Source organism: Tinamus guttatus, unplaced genomic scaffold (genome assembly GCF_059628265.1).
Source record: "Tinamus guttatus ecotype Peru unplaced genomic scaffold, ASM5962826v1 Tinamus_guttatus_pri_ptg000065l, whole genome shotgun sequence".
Lineage (NCBI taxonomy): Eukaryota > Metazoa > Chordata > Aves > Tinamiformes > Tinamidae > Tinamus > Tinamus guttatus.
This window is the reverse complement of record NW_028288599.1, coordinates 279,394-295,579: the sequence shown is the minus strand read 5'-3', so window position 1 is coordinate 295,579 and position 16,186 is coordinate 279,394. Positions and strand designations below refer to the sequence as shown.

Here is a 16,186-nt window from a genome sequence, read left to right as displayed (position 1 = left end):
ACTATTTACTTAATGCCAAACTCATTAACAGCCCGGAGAGCTGAGACCAGCAGCACTAAGCTGTTATATTGAAGCATTGCAAAATCCACTCCAACACCCACATACTGAGAGCACTGAACATGCAATTTAGCCCCTTCCTCCCCATGTTATCCCACTACAACAACTTACTGCAAAGGGGGAAGATGCCCCACTGAAACCTGGGTTTGATTCACCACCATACGGGTACTCCCTATATCTGCAAGGACAGCACATCCGGAAAGGATTTATGAAGTAAAACAGATGGTAGCGAGTGTTGAGGACCCATTTGTACACATTTTGGGCAAGTCACTCCTATTGTCACCTCCTCCGGACTGGGTGGCCATTAGTGCCTGAGCACATTGGATGTGCTCCTGGAGCACAGCTGCCCGCCTAGTTCCCTGTCAAAGATTCACAGTTTGTTCCACAGTGGGTCTGTGATGGGAACCAACACATGGTCAGTGGAGTTATCAAGAGACCTGCTATGAAAATGTTCCCCTGATCTACTGATGAAAACCAGCCCCAGACTTTTTTCATTCCTCATCAAAAAGATAATTCCATGTAGAATTTGGTTTTCTTTCCAGGTTGGGCATTACATCTATAACTAGTCAGCAGTTCTGGACACAAGAAATTCCTTTCAGGGTCTGCATCCAAGATTAAATATGCTACTATAGGCATGTATACATATATATATGTATATATGCTATGTATGCTATCAAAAGTCAAGACTCATGAAGGCATAAGCAGGAAAATTGATCATGAAACCTGGAAGATGTGATTGCTTAAGGGAGGAAAGCACTGGCAAGCTGTGATTCTTACCATTCAGAAAGTAAAGAAAGGAGTTTTGTTCATGCTAAGATCTTGTTAACATACCCAGACATTATTAAGCTGAGTCATTTTTATAAGCCCCTCTGAGGGGAAATTAATTATTCCTTAATTATTATTACAAACAAAATAATCTGAGAAGTTCATGATCATTGCACCAATTCCCTGGACAAACTTTAGAAAGCACACAGAAATTAGCAGAGAAAAAATAAAAGTGCTCAGTTAACATACCAGGATTATTATTATTGTTGTTGTTGTTGTTGTTGCTTTTACATTTATTTGAAACACCACGGAGCTCATCTTGCCAAAAGAGCCATTAAATGAACCGTTCATTTCAGCTCTACAGTCCTGATCCTTCGAGGGAAGTAAAAGATTGAAGTAAGTAAGTCCTGTGCATAAATCAGGCAGGTGCCTTCTTTCACTCTACCCCCATGTTTTTCCCATTTCCAGTGCTCAAAATATGACATTAGGATTCCTATGTACTTGATAATAAAAACAATGTATTCAAGAGTGGCAAACTTTGGTGGCTGTTAATTCAGCAGCGGGTAATGGGCCTTTACACCTTTTTGATTTTTATGAGGATTTCAACTCTAAGATTCACACTAGCACTCTAAGGTGCACGTTACTGAAAAAGATCATCATAAGTTTTGCAATTTGGGAGTTATTCCACTGAACTTCACTGGTTATTATGACAGTGTCATTTGTTGCTAGGTAAATCCTTGGTCATCCTGGGTAAATCTTTTACATTTGTTATCCTAGATGAATCAAGTTATCTAATTTTATCATTAAAGGTGGGATCTGGAGGACCATTTGGGAATGACCAAGGTCTTCCTCTGATGTCAGTAAGACTTTTACTACCGGCTCCAGAAATAAAACATATAGGTCAAAAGCCGCTTTTGAGAAAGCCAGACCTGCAAATCAAGAATCTCACTGATTTCAGGAATATCTTCTGAGCAAACATGAGGAATGGATTTGTTGTTATAAAGCCACTTGATAGATCTTATCTGGGGTGCTGGGAAGCAAGTTGAAAATGTGCTCAGGATGTTTGGTTCCTTCAGTCACCAAATCTTCACTGGGCGACTCATGCAGTGTAGGCCTTGACTGCATACAACCCTCCCAGGTTTCATCTAGCCTGCTATGATAGTCATCACAATGGCCAAAAGCAGATGACTACAGGGAAGTGTGAGGCTATTGCTTACTATGTTCTCGTATCTTCCAGTAACTTGCACATTAAAGGCCTTCCTGAACATTAATTGGCACTTTCAGCAACCCTTGAGAGAGTTCTCTTCCATGAACCTAGCCAGTGTTTGCTTGACCTCATATAAACTTTCAGCATGGTACAAAAACAACATAGTCTTTATCTGAGGCCATCAATCCTTTAAGCAGCATCATTGACTTCTGCAGTCCCTCAGCAGAACTTAATTTGATTAATAATTTAATTTACCATCATACTATTTCATTGCTAGTACTTCTATTCAAAGTAATGTTTCCTACAGATAACTCTCAGACACAAGAGCACACATTTCCCTTCATTTGTGCTTTGAATTCCTCACTTGCTTCAAAATATGGCATCCTATACTAGGTGGGTATGTGGTGGGTTATAAAGAAAGATTAATAATATGGGAAGGGCTGAATAATTTGGACCAGGAAGGGTTTAAAGACAAATGAAGGAAGGAATTGTTGCAATAGAGAAGGCAATCAAATGACTGCATTCACTCCTGTTGTTGCTGTTGAGAAAAAAAAACATAAAATATAGGCAGACCCCCACAGCAAAACCACAATAAAACCCTCTTTCTTCTTTTTAACTGTCACAAATATGTGCATGCTCTCATGCATGGGAAACAGTTCATTCAACATACATGGAAAACAATCCAAGATTTTTTTGCAAAACTAGTGACAGTCTAGATTCTCAAATCACCTATTAATGCATTTTTATCTTCTACATTGAATCTCATGACCAGAGGGCATTGGTCATTTACAGTCTCCTGTTATTCACCACTGCCTAAATGCCCTGTAAATGTGCTGGATTTTCATTGCTTTAAATCACAGGCTAACACATGTATTCTATTTTAGCAAGTTGAGCAAAGATGGAGAAATATCAGTTTTGTTTGATGCATTTTTAGACCCATTGACAGTGTCAAAGGATGAACTATGCCATAACCGCTGTGGCAATTACTTTTCCTTAAAAGTTAGCACAGAACAGCTGACCTAACAGGACAGAGAGCTTTTATACCTAGTCCATGGAATCAGCATTTTAAACTATGAACTGGATATTTAAGGATACAGTGTTATTCATTCATTAGTCCTTAACAAGCAGAAGAAGGTTATCCAGAACAAGAAGTTGAGATACCTATTATAAGTTCTAATCACTAAAGAAAACATCTGTTGTAAGGGTTTAAATTTAACTCTATGGCTTTTCAAATCTTCTGATGAGCTAGCTATCACCCGTGCTGAAAGGTGATGTTTGTCAGCCAAAAACTACAGTAGAGTCCATAATTGAATTTCAAGAGTTGTCAAGAGCAGGCTAATAAAATAGTTGCTGCTAGGAGTGATGTATGTGTATATATATAAAAACCCTCTTGTCTAGCAGGATCCAAAGTTTGTTGTGTCGTTTCCTGATGTCATTTCAAATAGCATGCTCAATTTTTCTGGGCTACATTTGCCTGGCATTCTCCTGTTGTATAATAATGATTCATTATATATAATTTATTCAAGGACTGTAACTCACCTCTAAGTGTCTATAAATATTACTGGAGTTAGACATTTGCATTGTAAAACAAATGTGTGATGCCAGGATTTATGAAGGGTCGTTTTATGTTAGTTACTTGACAGGAAGGATAGATCTTTCTGATGTAGAATGCTGATCCTAAAGTCATCCTACACATCTACCTCAGGCAACAACCAATGGTTCTCCTTTCCCTGCCTTGTTTCCTTAATTAGTCAATTCTGAGGACAGCCAGGGGCGAAGTATTCCTTGACCGTTCAAAATGGATACAGCCCTGCTTCTGCTACGTCAGCAGAACTGGGAATTCCCATGGTTGAAATGGTAATGTACCATGCCTGTCCTCCTCCTGTTCTCTGGAAGCACGAGCCATTTCTGAACAGAGCAGCTGAGCAGCAGAGGAAGGAGAACAGATGTCATCATTGCTATGAGGAATGAGAAAATGGGGGAAAGACAAAGGCTGCAATTGTGTCAATGCACCGAGCTGTTAATGATGGGGGTGCCCCAGGTAAACTGGTATGTGGAGAGAAAGTAATTCTTCTAAAAACAGAGAAGATCAATGCAAAACGACAACAACTAGCTGGGAGACACCAAGCTCTGAGAAGCTGACACCTCAGCGATGTCCTAACTATCTTGCTGCTTGTCTCACTGCAGGGAGCTGTTTAGTCTAGAAGAGACCGAAAGGAACATATCAAGGTTCCTCAGAGATCCCAGCCTAGTGTGAAGAGGAAGGGGATACCTTGTTCTCTGTGTATGGTTGTGAGGACAACTACTTCAGACGCTAGAAAAACATTTCTAATAATCAAGATGGCAAAGTACTGTAACAGCACACTCAGAGAGGCTGGGACGTACCCAGCACGGCGCCGAGCCTGCCAAGCTTCTCAGGGCAGCTTAGAAAAGCATCTCTGAGAAGTAACACAGACATAATTAGAGGCAGTGCATAATGAATTCAGTTTCCATAATCAGGCACTGCTGCAGCCTGACTGCCCTCAACCACCACGCAGTCCTCTGGCACCAGCCAACCCTGCTAGCTCACACCAGCAGCACCTCATCCTGCACCACTGCCACCAGCGGGACACGGACTAGGTGTTCCTGCAAACAGGGCTTCCCAGGTCTGTTCTAGCTCTGTCCTATTATTTCTCTAATTTATCCCAGGGAACTTTAATAATTTCCCCTTTCTGTTTAAAGGCAACGATTTGCAGTCAGTCTATTAATCATTAAATTCACGCTGACCCTTGGAATGGTAGTTTTAGTAGTGCTCAAGCCATGTGCTGGGCAGCAGGCCAAAAATACCAAAACGGACTCCCAAGCACTGCAGAAGAAAGGGGAGATGAAGACTGCAAACAGACTGTGACTGTTCAGGACAACAGCTAGTGCCACAGGAAGGCTGTCCTGAATGTCCCTTGTCTGCTGTTCTCTGTATGGTCTCTGGGCAGTCACTTTTTTGTGCCTTTAGTACCTTTGTCCCCTTCAGCCGAATGGGTATAAACAAAGCTCCTATCTGCACCAGGACATGTTGATAACACAGAGTGGGGCAGGTACCAGCTTTGCCCATATATAATTTTCCCTCTGGCTGCTCTCAAAGGGAATATGACCTCAGCTATGTTCCTGGCGTGATATGTATTTACATAGGGTTTTAAATGAGCTAGTGCTTTAACACCAGGTAATGCTGCCCATGTCTTCAATGGGATCCATCCTTTAACTCTCATCTGTTGCTCTACAACCTAGAAAGCAACAACAACACTTGCAGATCAGCAAAATGTTTTATTATACTGAAACCTGTTTTACATAAAGCAGAGCCAATGGTTTTATTTTACTAGTCCCATCAACCCATAATACCTCTACCATAATTTTCATTGTCTTAAAGCAAAAACACCAATAGAAATAATTTCATTATTAAAAATATAGGCATATATATATAAGACTTTCTATTCATTCTGTTCTATATTAAAAGGCAGATTTAGGGATAGTGATATGGCTTTTATATATTAGTATATTTTTCTCTGGAGAGCTTTTCTCCACAGTTGTATAGATCACAGGTAGCAGGAATTCAGGAGTTTCTTTCTATATAACAGAAGTTATCAACCCACATACATAACATGCAAATTTAATACATTGAGCCAGTGAGTCTTAGGCCTTGAAGAAAACAAATAGACCAGGTTGCCTGTTCTAACATGTATTTCTCACTTTTTTTGCATATTAAAATTTCTCCGGTATATTTCCTTCTCTTTTCTTTTTTCCCTCTGGCTAATTCCAAAGTTGTTCTTGCCTTGTGAAAAGGATTACCACAGTAATGAGGGAACTTTTTTTTCATCAGAAGACTCATTTTGGCTTAGTGGAATTAATCATCATGGCTCCTTCCTTAAATTATAGAAGGGAGGGCGAGAGAGAGAGGGACTCCAGAGACCAATTCAGAGTTCCTCAATTAGAATATCTGCACTAAATCACCTTCTGGAGGACTCTCTCTCCACTGACTATAGAGATAAATCCAGGAAAACTTGTCTGGCAAAAGTTGGCCTTTGTGAATCGCGAGTCCTCCAGCACCCAAATCTCCTACTCGTGGCAATCTATCTCCCTGGATGTCTGGAGCTGCTCTCTTAGCCATGTTCTGCCACACGCCATTCTCCTCAAGAGCTACAGGTGCACAGTGCCTCATGTCTGCAGTCCTACCAGCTCTCCTACAAGCAGTTGTGCAGCTACGAAGGCAGCAGAGCAGTCAGGCTTACCTGGCATTTCAGTATTCCTCTGAACTACAAAGGAACTTTTACCCATACTTAACAGTTATGGGTTATGAATACTGAAATACCGGTGAGAGAGGAAAGGGTTGCTAAATAATGCATAGGAGAAAACGAACACAGCCTTTCTGGTGAGCTGAAATATATTGTGTAAAACAGCAGAAGCAGAATTCTGTCCTGCTCCAGACCATTTGTTGGACACTATCCATACTTGCCACATGTGCTGCATTTTCAATTAGGACTAAACTGCCCAAAACTGTGCTGTTGATACTAAAATGACTTGTTATGTGACTCTAGTAGACATAATTGACAGTGCCATGTCCTTGTACACATCCTCTGTAAAGCCCTGAAATCTAAGGCAATGTTACACCACAGCTGCTCTGTTTTAAAAGCATCAGGTCATTCTTGTGCAAGTCAAACTTGCGGGTCTCTGAATCATGACACATAAATGGACACTGTGACATTAAAGTGATCAGGCCAATTCTTCCTACTATCACTTGAGCTCAATGAGAGTTTGAACTGAGAAGCCTCACTACATTTTAAAACTATATTCAGAAGAGACTTGCATCTTCATTGTCAATAGATTCATTTTCTTGGATATACTGGAGAATGTCCACTTCGTTCATTGTTTGAATCTTGTCTTCCTTTGGCTTTGCCAGTTGCGATGAATTCATGTTCTTCCTGGGTGCGACTACTGGCTTCTGAGGTAAGCGCGGTTTTGGTGGTACCTTAGGTTTGGGTTTTGAGGTTATTTTCAAGAGTTTCTCTAAATCATCTTCCACTCTGGAATGAAAGGAAAACATCAGTTATTCCTTGGTGACACTGCTTGGCAATTTCGCATTGCTTTTGTAAAAAAATGCAATTCAACAAAAAAACTTTCTCTAGAAAAGGATCAACTTCAACCAATTTGCTTTAGAAAGTTTTCAAAAAAAGTTTCAGTGTTACAAAAATAAGAACTGATTTTTTAATGACATTTTTCAATTCATTGTCTAACAGAATGCATTTTACCACATGTTTTCAAATGTCTAAGTTAAAAACAATTTGCAATTATCAAAATAAAAAGACCTTGATTTTATTTTGGGGAAAAAAGTGCTTTTGATTTGTGACAGAATGCTTTGTTTTTCCAAGAACTCGGAAATTTTAATGAAATGGTAAAATCTTCTTATACTCACCTTTGCTTCCCCTCTCAAGGCAGACATGCTCAATTGTAAGAAACTGGAAGATGTCATGGCTTTAGAATAAACAAGTTCACACTTGCTTCCAATAAACTGAAGGTGCTTTCCAATCTCTGAGCATATTTAATGATTCTTTTTTGGCAATCTTTTTTTTTTCCTTCTTCTTAGCAAAAAACATCCAAAAAAGCTAAGGATTTTTTTACCTGGATTGTCTGACTGTGTCATTAGACACAGGACACTGTGTGCCTCGCTCTGCTCCCATTAGAGCTGTTACAGATTTGGGGAATGCCCTTCTAGGAGATTGCCAAGTGACTCCAAGAGGCAGCTTCCTTTGGAAAGTGAGTTTGTGAAGGAAGGGGAATGAGGCTGTGACACATCACATCTCTTGAAGATAAAGCAGAGACGAGAGAGTAAAAATTAGAATAGTTGGAGAAGTGTCTATAGGCCAGAGTAATTTTTGTTCTGAATCAAAGCCTTTTGTTTCAGTCATCTGAGCAAAGTGGTAAAGTAAAATACCCTAAGGAGTAAACACAGTTGTTAACTTGCTAAACTCTTGGTTGATCAATCCTCATTTGTGGTCAAAACCCAAGGAGCAACACATGCAGACAGTCAGTTGTGTAATGAACAAACACCTACAAAAGGGATCCTGATAAAATGAATACCTCATATATACACATATACAAAATACATGACTTTTACAAGTCATGTCGCTAATTGTAGCACATAAAAATTAAGAAAGTTTAAGCCTAAGAAGTGTGAACATAATCTTTACATGGGAGACCAGGAGCCAAAGATCAAGAGAACCAGTTTCGTAAGTAGGGGTTAACTCCCCGACAGACCTTAGCTCTAGTGGGATGCACTTGCTCTATGACTGTGGTGTCTTAAGCAACAAAGTGATTTAACTGTTTAAGTGTTTACAAACATTAACCTAAGAACTGTTTTTAATATACTTTATTGTCAGTTGATCTGAGAAGGGCTGAATTAACACATTTAGCACAGTGCCAGCAGTCAAATTCCCTTTGCTTCAGCCAAAGGGGAGCCTGGCAGAAAAGCTACCAATGAACCAGGAGATAAAATTAAGGTGCAGTAGTTATTCCAAGGGGAGCAGAATTATCTGCTGTGCTAAATACTCCCTCTAATAGTTTTACTTAATTCATTTCTAGAGAACTTGGAATGCTAAGATAGTAAAGTGATTCTTAAGAAGGCAGCTGGCCGCGCACACGGAGCTCATCCGCTCCCTGCTCTCTGCTAGAGCGCCACATCCAGAGGTGACACCGGAGCTCCCCTGCCCGGGAGGACGGGCTGGGTGTTCTCTGTCAGGCAGAGCAGCAGCAACCACCTCGTGGTGAACAGTGAGGACTGAATGGAGACACCACCCAAGGAACACACAGCGGCTGCTCATCACTGAACCTCCTCATCGCAGCCCCTGGTACCTGAAAGAGACTTGGGAGAGGAGGTCTCCAGCAGCTCCCCCACTGGAACAGAAAAGTGTGCAGGGAGCCTAAGGATGGTGTTTTTCTAGTCCAGCCTTCCATAAGCCCCGTGGGTAGGCAGTTCTTGGAGCAGGAGTGAGTCTCATCTCATTTACATCAGGTATTTTTTCATCTTTCCTCTCATTTGCTGTTTGTAATTCATATCTCCTTCATCAACACATCAACTTATTTTGTGCCAGCCAGTGAAGCTACCTTGGCAGATCATCCAGATCTCAATGAAGTCACTGGAATAACTTCTGTTGACTAAATGGGACTATGATTTCTTCCTGCCTCTGTTTGTTTACTGGTAATCTTAAGAGAGAAATTCTAACTGCTTCCACCACACAGCAGAGCAGTTGGAGGCACTTTCCACAGCTCTATAATGCAGACAGTTGAAGCAAAGCTGAGCTTTCCATAGTGTGGGAAGTAGCTGACTGGGTTAAGGGGACAGGACCATGGTGGACATGATGAACATGAGAAGAATCAAGATTTACTGAACCACTGTTCCTCTATCCATGGCGTATACACCACCAGTGCCAAAACAGCAGGTGCTTGAAAAGATCCAGATCCAGGGTTAAGGACTCTGTTAATATTAAAAACTGTACGATTTCAGGGGAAGGTCCGTGATTTCAGGATTTTCTTTTATGTTTGCCCTTATTAAAAGACATGAAGAACTTACGACTGCACTGCCCAGGCTGAGACAAGCTATGCTCATCCTGAACAACCGTAAAGTGAACAGCGAAGGATCAACCTGAATTTTCTGCAAGGGGGTCAGAATGCTTACAAGGTAGAAGCCAGATTTTCCCTGATGAAAGGTAAAAAGGGCCAGTCCTAACCAAGACTCATCTCTTAAAATAAAGTGCTTGAACACCAATGTCTAAAACTAGGAAATATTTAAACATCCCAAGCGACAGACAGAGGAGGGAGAGTGCCCCAGAACGCAGCACCTTGACCTCGGTGTTGTGGACTTTGTGTTCAGCAGAGAGCTCCTGCTGTTACCTCAAATTTCATCCCCTCAAGTAACTCGAGGACCAGATTTTCTTATATTTAGATTATAAGATTCTGATGTCTTCTGGTTTCAAGATTTCCTGTGGGTGTCATATCCCACCTAACACATTGTCAGCATGTTCTTGCTTTCTGAATACCTCATCTACGGACATGAAATTAACTTGGCATTTTTGTTTGCTCCAAAGCAGAGATTTCACACCTGTGATCACATTGCCAGGACATGTTCCCTATTCCCTTTGCTGTGCAATAAACAAAACATGTTAGGGCTGGTATTTCTGAAGCCTGGCTTTCTTTAGCTGATCTGATGCCTCTCTACTTGCAAATACGGAATGAGTCAGTGACCATGTAGTAAAGCTCTGGTCATAGGCAACAAAAAACAGTCACCAAGATGACCAAGGCATACATTAACACACAGGTTGCATGGAAGAAGCACGACTTTGAACGAGGTGCAGTGCTTGAGGAGGGCAGCTGATCTGCCCGGCAGGGGCAGGGGCAACCACAATCCCTTAACCTGATCAGACATTGCAGCTTCCTGAACTTGTCCAGCTCTGCAGTAATTTCTGTGCTAGTCCCAGCAACAAGAACCCCAGTAGAGTCACAAAAACAATGCAGTTCAGTAGATGCCTTTTGGTGGTGGTGGGTACTCAGGACAAATAGTCTCCAGAAGATCTGAATTTTCAAAGTCTGGAGACTGATCATATGAAGTTCCTTTTTTTTTTTTTCCTTAGATCTTTGAAAGACTCTGGTTAGAAAAGGGTCTTTTTTACAGAGAAAACGGCAGATAACATTTGGTCTTTGTCTCAAAACCTGTTCATTCTGCAATGGTTCAAGGCAAACTGTTTGATCCACTGATGTTTGATCCTGTGAGACACAATTGTCCTTGGGAAACTGAAGAGGTAAAAGGCAAAATGCCTCAGGCAGAGATGGAAACAAGGTCCTCTATATCTTGAGAAGGGAATGAATTGTTACAGTGCATAATTACCACTCCATTTAACTCCAGGCCAGGAGGAGGGAAAAAAACCTAGCAACTACTCTGAAATAACAAGGAGATTAAAGGAAGAACCTTCCTTTCCCCACTCCCCATCTTGTTAAAGACACTCAGGCACAGAATCCATGTAATTAATCATTCTCTAATTGGCCTCTTTTTCTGAAAAGGAAAAGCAGCGCCATGTTGCTTAAAATTCCTGCCATACTGATGTGCTGATTCATGGACTCTCAATATTTGTGGAAAATCTCATTATTTCCAGATGTAGAAGTAACAAAAAAACCCTATTTACTATGAAAGAAAGCCTATCCTAAAGCCCTGTGATATGATTGACAGGCTGTGGGCTTCAAGAGAGTGAAAGGTTTCTTATTCACAGAAAAAGACTCAGCTGCCATCAGAACATCAAATTTTAGATGTCACTCCTCGGACTCCTGCCCTGTCTGTGTGGACAAGGTCTTTGGGACAGGAATGTCTATGTGTGTGCATAGCACCTAGCCCAATGAGGAAAGTTACCTCCTCTACTTGCTGGGGGACCCATACTTCTTTGGAATATACAAAAGGATTGTGCTCGAAGCCAGGTTATGCAACTCATGCCAGCCTTTGTGGAGTACACTTTTATCTTGCCCTATCTTATTAGCAGTGCATTTATTTAGTCTGGTATTGATTCCAATAGCAAGAGACTCCTTTGCAAAGTGTAGAAATACTACAGCTAGAATAGCACTTGGGAAATGTCTTGGGAAAAGGCACAGCAGACTTCGAAGTATCTGTTGGCTCTTACTTCTGGACAGGTCGACAGAGACAGCTAGACCTCTAATGGGTCTGTGGAAATGATATAGGCTGGAGCCTATATGGGAGCAAAATGGGTGCTATGTGGGAGGCATCTCCCCTGCTGCCTCTGATTTCCCTTACAATCCATTATGGATAAATTCATCCTGGTACTGTCGACAGTGGCAGGAAATATGTCTGGACACTGAAAGATGACAGTCTGTACTGCTAAACTGCAGAAGAGCTCCCGGCACAGGAGTTTTGGTGTGGGTCAGATTAGCCTTTCAGTGAGAAGACTCCCAGGCAGGATTCAGGAGCTTGCATGGGCCAGGGACTGTTCTGAGCAGGCACATGGCTGTGGATGAGCCCTACATGCCCACAAGAAACCTCCCAAGGGTTACAGCCTCCTGGCTGGAGCACTTCCCTACTCTGAGTACGTTCAAGTCTCTATCTCCTACTTCTGCTCAGAGTTCCCTACTCACCAGGCTGGAGCAAGGTGGAGCAGGCAGAAGATGTGGTGTTGGCTGTTCAAAATGCCAGAAACTGGGGCAAAGAGGCTGAAATCTGGTAATGCTCAAACTTAGAAAAAGGGCCCCTTGCTAGACTAGGAGAGACCAGGGCTAGGCAAACTTCCTGCGTTATTCCATACAACCCATAGATGTTTCTAAGACCAGGCAAAAACTTGTGTTTCCAATCTTCCAAGTTTACTTTGTAGCTCTTGAGGTGTTTGGAACAGCATCCCTATACCTTCACAGGAAAAAATAAACAAAACAGCACAGAAGGTCCTCTTGGGCAGCAAAACAAAAATAAGACAAAATGAAAAAAAAAATACTAGACATGTAAACAGAGGAAGAATAGTTGTTTACTGAAAACTACAGACAAATCAAGGTTCCTTCCTCACGGTCAGGTCACAACAAGCAAGAAAAACTGCCCAGGAGAAGTCAGGAAATTCCTGACTCAGTTTTTCCAACTTTCGCTGCATTCCACTTGCCCATCATCCAAACAACCCTCCGGAGTTTCTCCTCGCCTACCCTTGGTGCCCTCAGCACAGTGAGAAAGCACTTCCCAACACGTAGTGCTGGAGGCACTGGCCCATATGACTAGTCTGAAAGCACAAGTGTTGTCCTCTGAATCCAGCAGCCACCTGATTGAAGAACAGGGAAACTTTCTCCACTTCAAGAGTAGCAAAGCTCCCCCAGCAAACTGAAGCTGGCAACTCCCTCAGGAAGCCCTATGGACTGAACAGTGGTTTTGAACAGCCATTGTCAGGAGGCAGTTTCACAAACAGCTTCAGCCTCTCTACCAACATCATGCTGGTGAAAGGGTCACCCCTGGCACTGCTGATGACACATCTTGCACCTGTAAATGTATATTCGCTTGCAAATACAGGTAACATTCATCTTTTAAGAGGAGAGAGCAGCAGAGAGGTAAAAGCAGGACTGCGCCTTTCAGTAAGGGCAGATGAATCTTATGCTGCCAGCTGCTTCCTTCTATCTCAACTCCCTATTCATTATCACAGGTGAAACTAATTAAATCCCTCCTGAAAAGGCTGCTCACACAACCGCAGTAATTATTTCAGCCTAGGATGTGTGGTAATTTCTGTAATTCTGTGAGCCCACAGGCCTGCTGCGACATTCACAGGATCAATTCTTCCACTGGTTTTCCACAAAAACCTGATCCATCACACCATGCAGGCGCAATTTAGATTAATGAGGCAGAAGAGGTCATCTGCAGCCCAACTGCATGAAAACTTAATTTGAAAATCTGCAGTTATTGGATGAGTAGAGCCAAGGGAGTGAGACGACATGAGAGACCACGGCAGGAGAATTTGTAGGGCACTGATTTCAGCAGTTTGACTTCTATCACTAGCCTAAAATCACAGAATCATTAAGGCTGGAAGGGACTTTTAGAGATCATCTAGTCCAAACCCCCTTCACGTGCAGTGTCACCTAGAGCACACGGCACAGAGTTGTCTCCAAGCAGGTTTTGAATCTCTCCAGAGAAGGACATTCTGCAACCTCTCTGGGCAACCTGTTCCAGTGCTCTGTCACCCTCACTGTTAAGAAATTTTTCCTTAAGTTCCTGTGGAACTTTTGTGTTTCAGTTTCTGGCCATTTCCTCTAGTTCTGTCGGTGGCCACCACTGAAAAGAGGCCAGCACCATCCTCCTCATTGCCTCCCTTGAGGTACTTATAAACGCTGATCAGGTCCCCTCTCAGCCTTCTCTTCTCCAGGCTGAACAGGCCCAGCTCCCTCAGCCTCTCCTCGTAGGGCAGATGTTTCAGGATCCTGATCATCCTTGTAGCCCTGCGCTGGACTCTCTCCAGCAGCTCCACATCCCTCTTGTACTGTGGAGCCCAGAACTGGACACAATACTCCAGATGCAGCCTCACCAGGGCTGAGTAGAGGGGCAGGATCACCTCCCTCAACCTGCTGGAGACACTCTTCTTAACGCACCCCAGGATCCCATTGGCCTTCTTGGCTGCCTCATGGTCAACTTGTCGTCCACCATGATATCCAGGCAGCAGAGCTGCTCTCCAGAAGGTCGGTCCCCAGCCTGTACTGGTGTCTGGGGTTATTCCTCCCCAGGTGCAGGACCTTGCACTTGGCTTTGTTGAATTGCATGAGGTTTTTCACCGCCCAGCTGTCCCGTCTGTCCAGGTCCCTCTGGATGGCAGCGCAGCCCTCTGGGGTATCGGCTACTCCTCCCAGTTTCGTGTCATCAGCAAACTTGCTGAGGGAGCACTCTGTGCCTTCATCCAGGTCATTGATGAATAAATTGAACAGGACCGGACCAAGGACTGACCCCTGGGAGACACTGCTAACTACAGGCCTCCAAGTAGACTCTGCAGCGCTGATCACCACCCTCTGGGCTCTGTCGTCCAGGCAGTTCTCAATCCACCTCACTGTCCTAACTCACGCTTCCAGAGCTCAGAGGAATGGGACTCATTGCTGAGGAGGAGTTACTAGAGTGGAGGTAAAGTGCAGAATGGGCCCAGAACGAAGAATTACAGGTGTGGCAAGACACAAAAGAAAATGACAAGGCTAATTCTCTTAACCTCTGGGAAAGGGGTTGATTTGATACTTTTAAAAATTCACTTTAGTGAAATTCAGAGCTACCTTGTACCTCTGAAGAGTAGAATGCAATGGGACCCAGGATTTCTAGGAGAAGCCTAGGTTCCTCCTTCGTATGCCTGTGGTGAAAAGATCAGCCAAAAGACCAGCTTTTATTCTCAGAGCATATCCTCTTTTTTTCCTGAAGGCAATATGAGGAGACTTGATATGTCTGGCTCCTACAACAGCAGAATGTCTCCTTTCCACATATTATGCAGGGACATGCAAGTACAGTCCCCCTACAGGAACCTGACTGAAGTATTTTGGCAGACCAAGGGGTAGCAAAGAGCACCCAGAGCTACAATGCCAAAGGTCAATGAGGTAACTCACCTGGTTTCTCCATTACCATCACTAAATTTTGGCCATAGGCCAAGAAATTAGAAACCAGTAGGAGGCCGGTCCTCCAGGACTGGCAGGGGAATATTTGTCTGAGTGGATGTGGGTGTTTTGCCATAAAAACATTGCCATAAACATTATATTATTCTGATACAGCATCTGATCCTTTTCAAGTGCTAGTGTGAAGTGTATGAAAATAGTAATTCTCATTTCATTTGAGCAGGTATCCAGAGGAGCAGAGTCTTCACAGTTCACAATGAGAGCATTTATCATAATCTTTTCTCCCTCATGTTGTGACATGTACAGCCCACGTACATTTTGCAGACTCATTTGTCTCCATAACAGTCTCTTCCTTAAGAGTTACAAGTCACTGCAGGGGAGTCACTGCTGTGCCAACAGTGCTGGGTGCTATTGCTGCTACAGCTGCTTGCTTACCACAAAGACCATGAAGGACTTGGTTGCTCCTGCATTCTGCTCTGACCAAGACATTGCTCTCACCTTCTCTCTGGATGGAGAAGGTGCTGCCCTTCCCTGTCTTATGCAGTGCTCTTTCTTGCTGCTCATGATTCGCTGGAAGGAATGTCTGTGGAGATGCTGTGTAGCACTTCTTGCAGCAAGGCATGCACTTCTTGGATCTACCACACGAATGTGAGAAGTCTGTGTGGTACATGCAGTAGCACTGATGTACTACATAGGTCAAGAGTTACCACATCAGCATGATTCACCTAATCCATCTATGTATGTACAGTGAATATGTCTAAGACTTCTGGACCTACCACAGCCCTGTTGTCACATAATAGCTTGACTGGTCTTAAGTCTCAACAATGCATCTCCAGGCAAATTTTCTGTGTGGTCAAATAGGGACCAAGGTATTTGCTAGCCTCCTCTGGTAGCTTACCCAGCTCTAGTCCACTAAAGAGTGGATTGTCACAGCTCTCATACTGGCCTGGGAGCTGGGAAGTGAGTTCTCCAGTTCCCTTTAAGAGACAAGAAGGATTGTGACATAGAATCATAGAATCATAGAATCATAGAATG

At 42.9% G+C, this 16,186-nt stretch overlaps 1 protein-coding gene across 1 annotated transcript in view; it reads right to left on the bottom strand.

Moving 5' to 3' along the window:
* Positions 1-6,569: 6,569 nt before the first annotated feature.
* Positions 6,570-16,186, bottom strand: part of HS1BP3 (HCLS1 binding protein 3) — a 48,358-nt gene continuing 38,741 nt past the window's right edge. Inside the window, exon 7 of the mRNA XM_088519636.1 lies at positions 6,570-7,080. Coding sequence (XP_088375762.1) covers positions 6,849-7,080 — 232 coding nt within the window. The 3' untranslated portion in view covers positions 6,570-6,848. The remainder of the gene's footprint in view (positions 7,081-16,186) is intronic.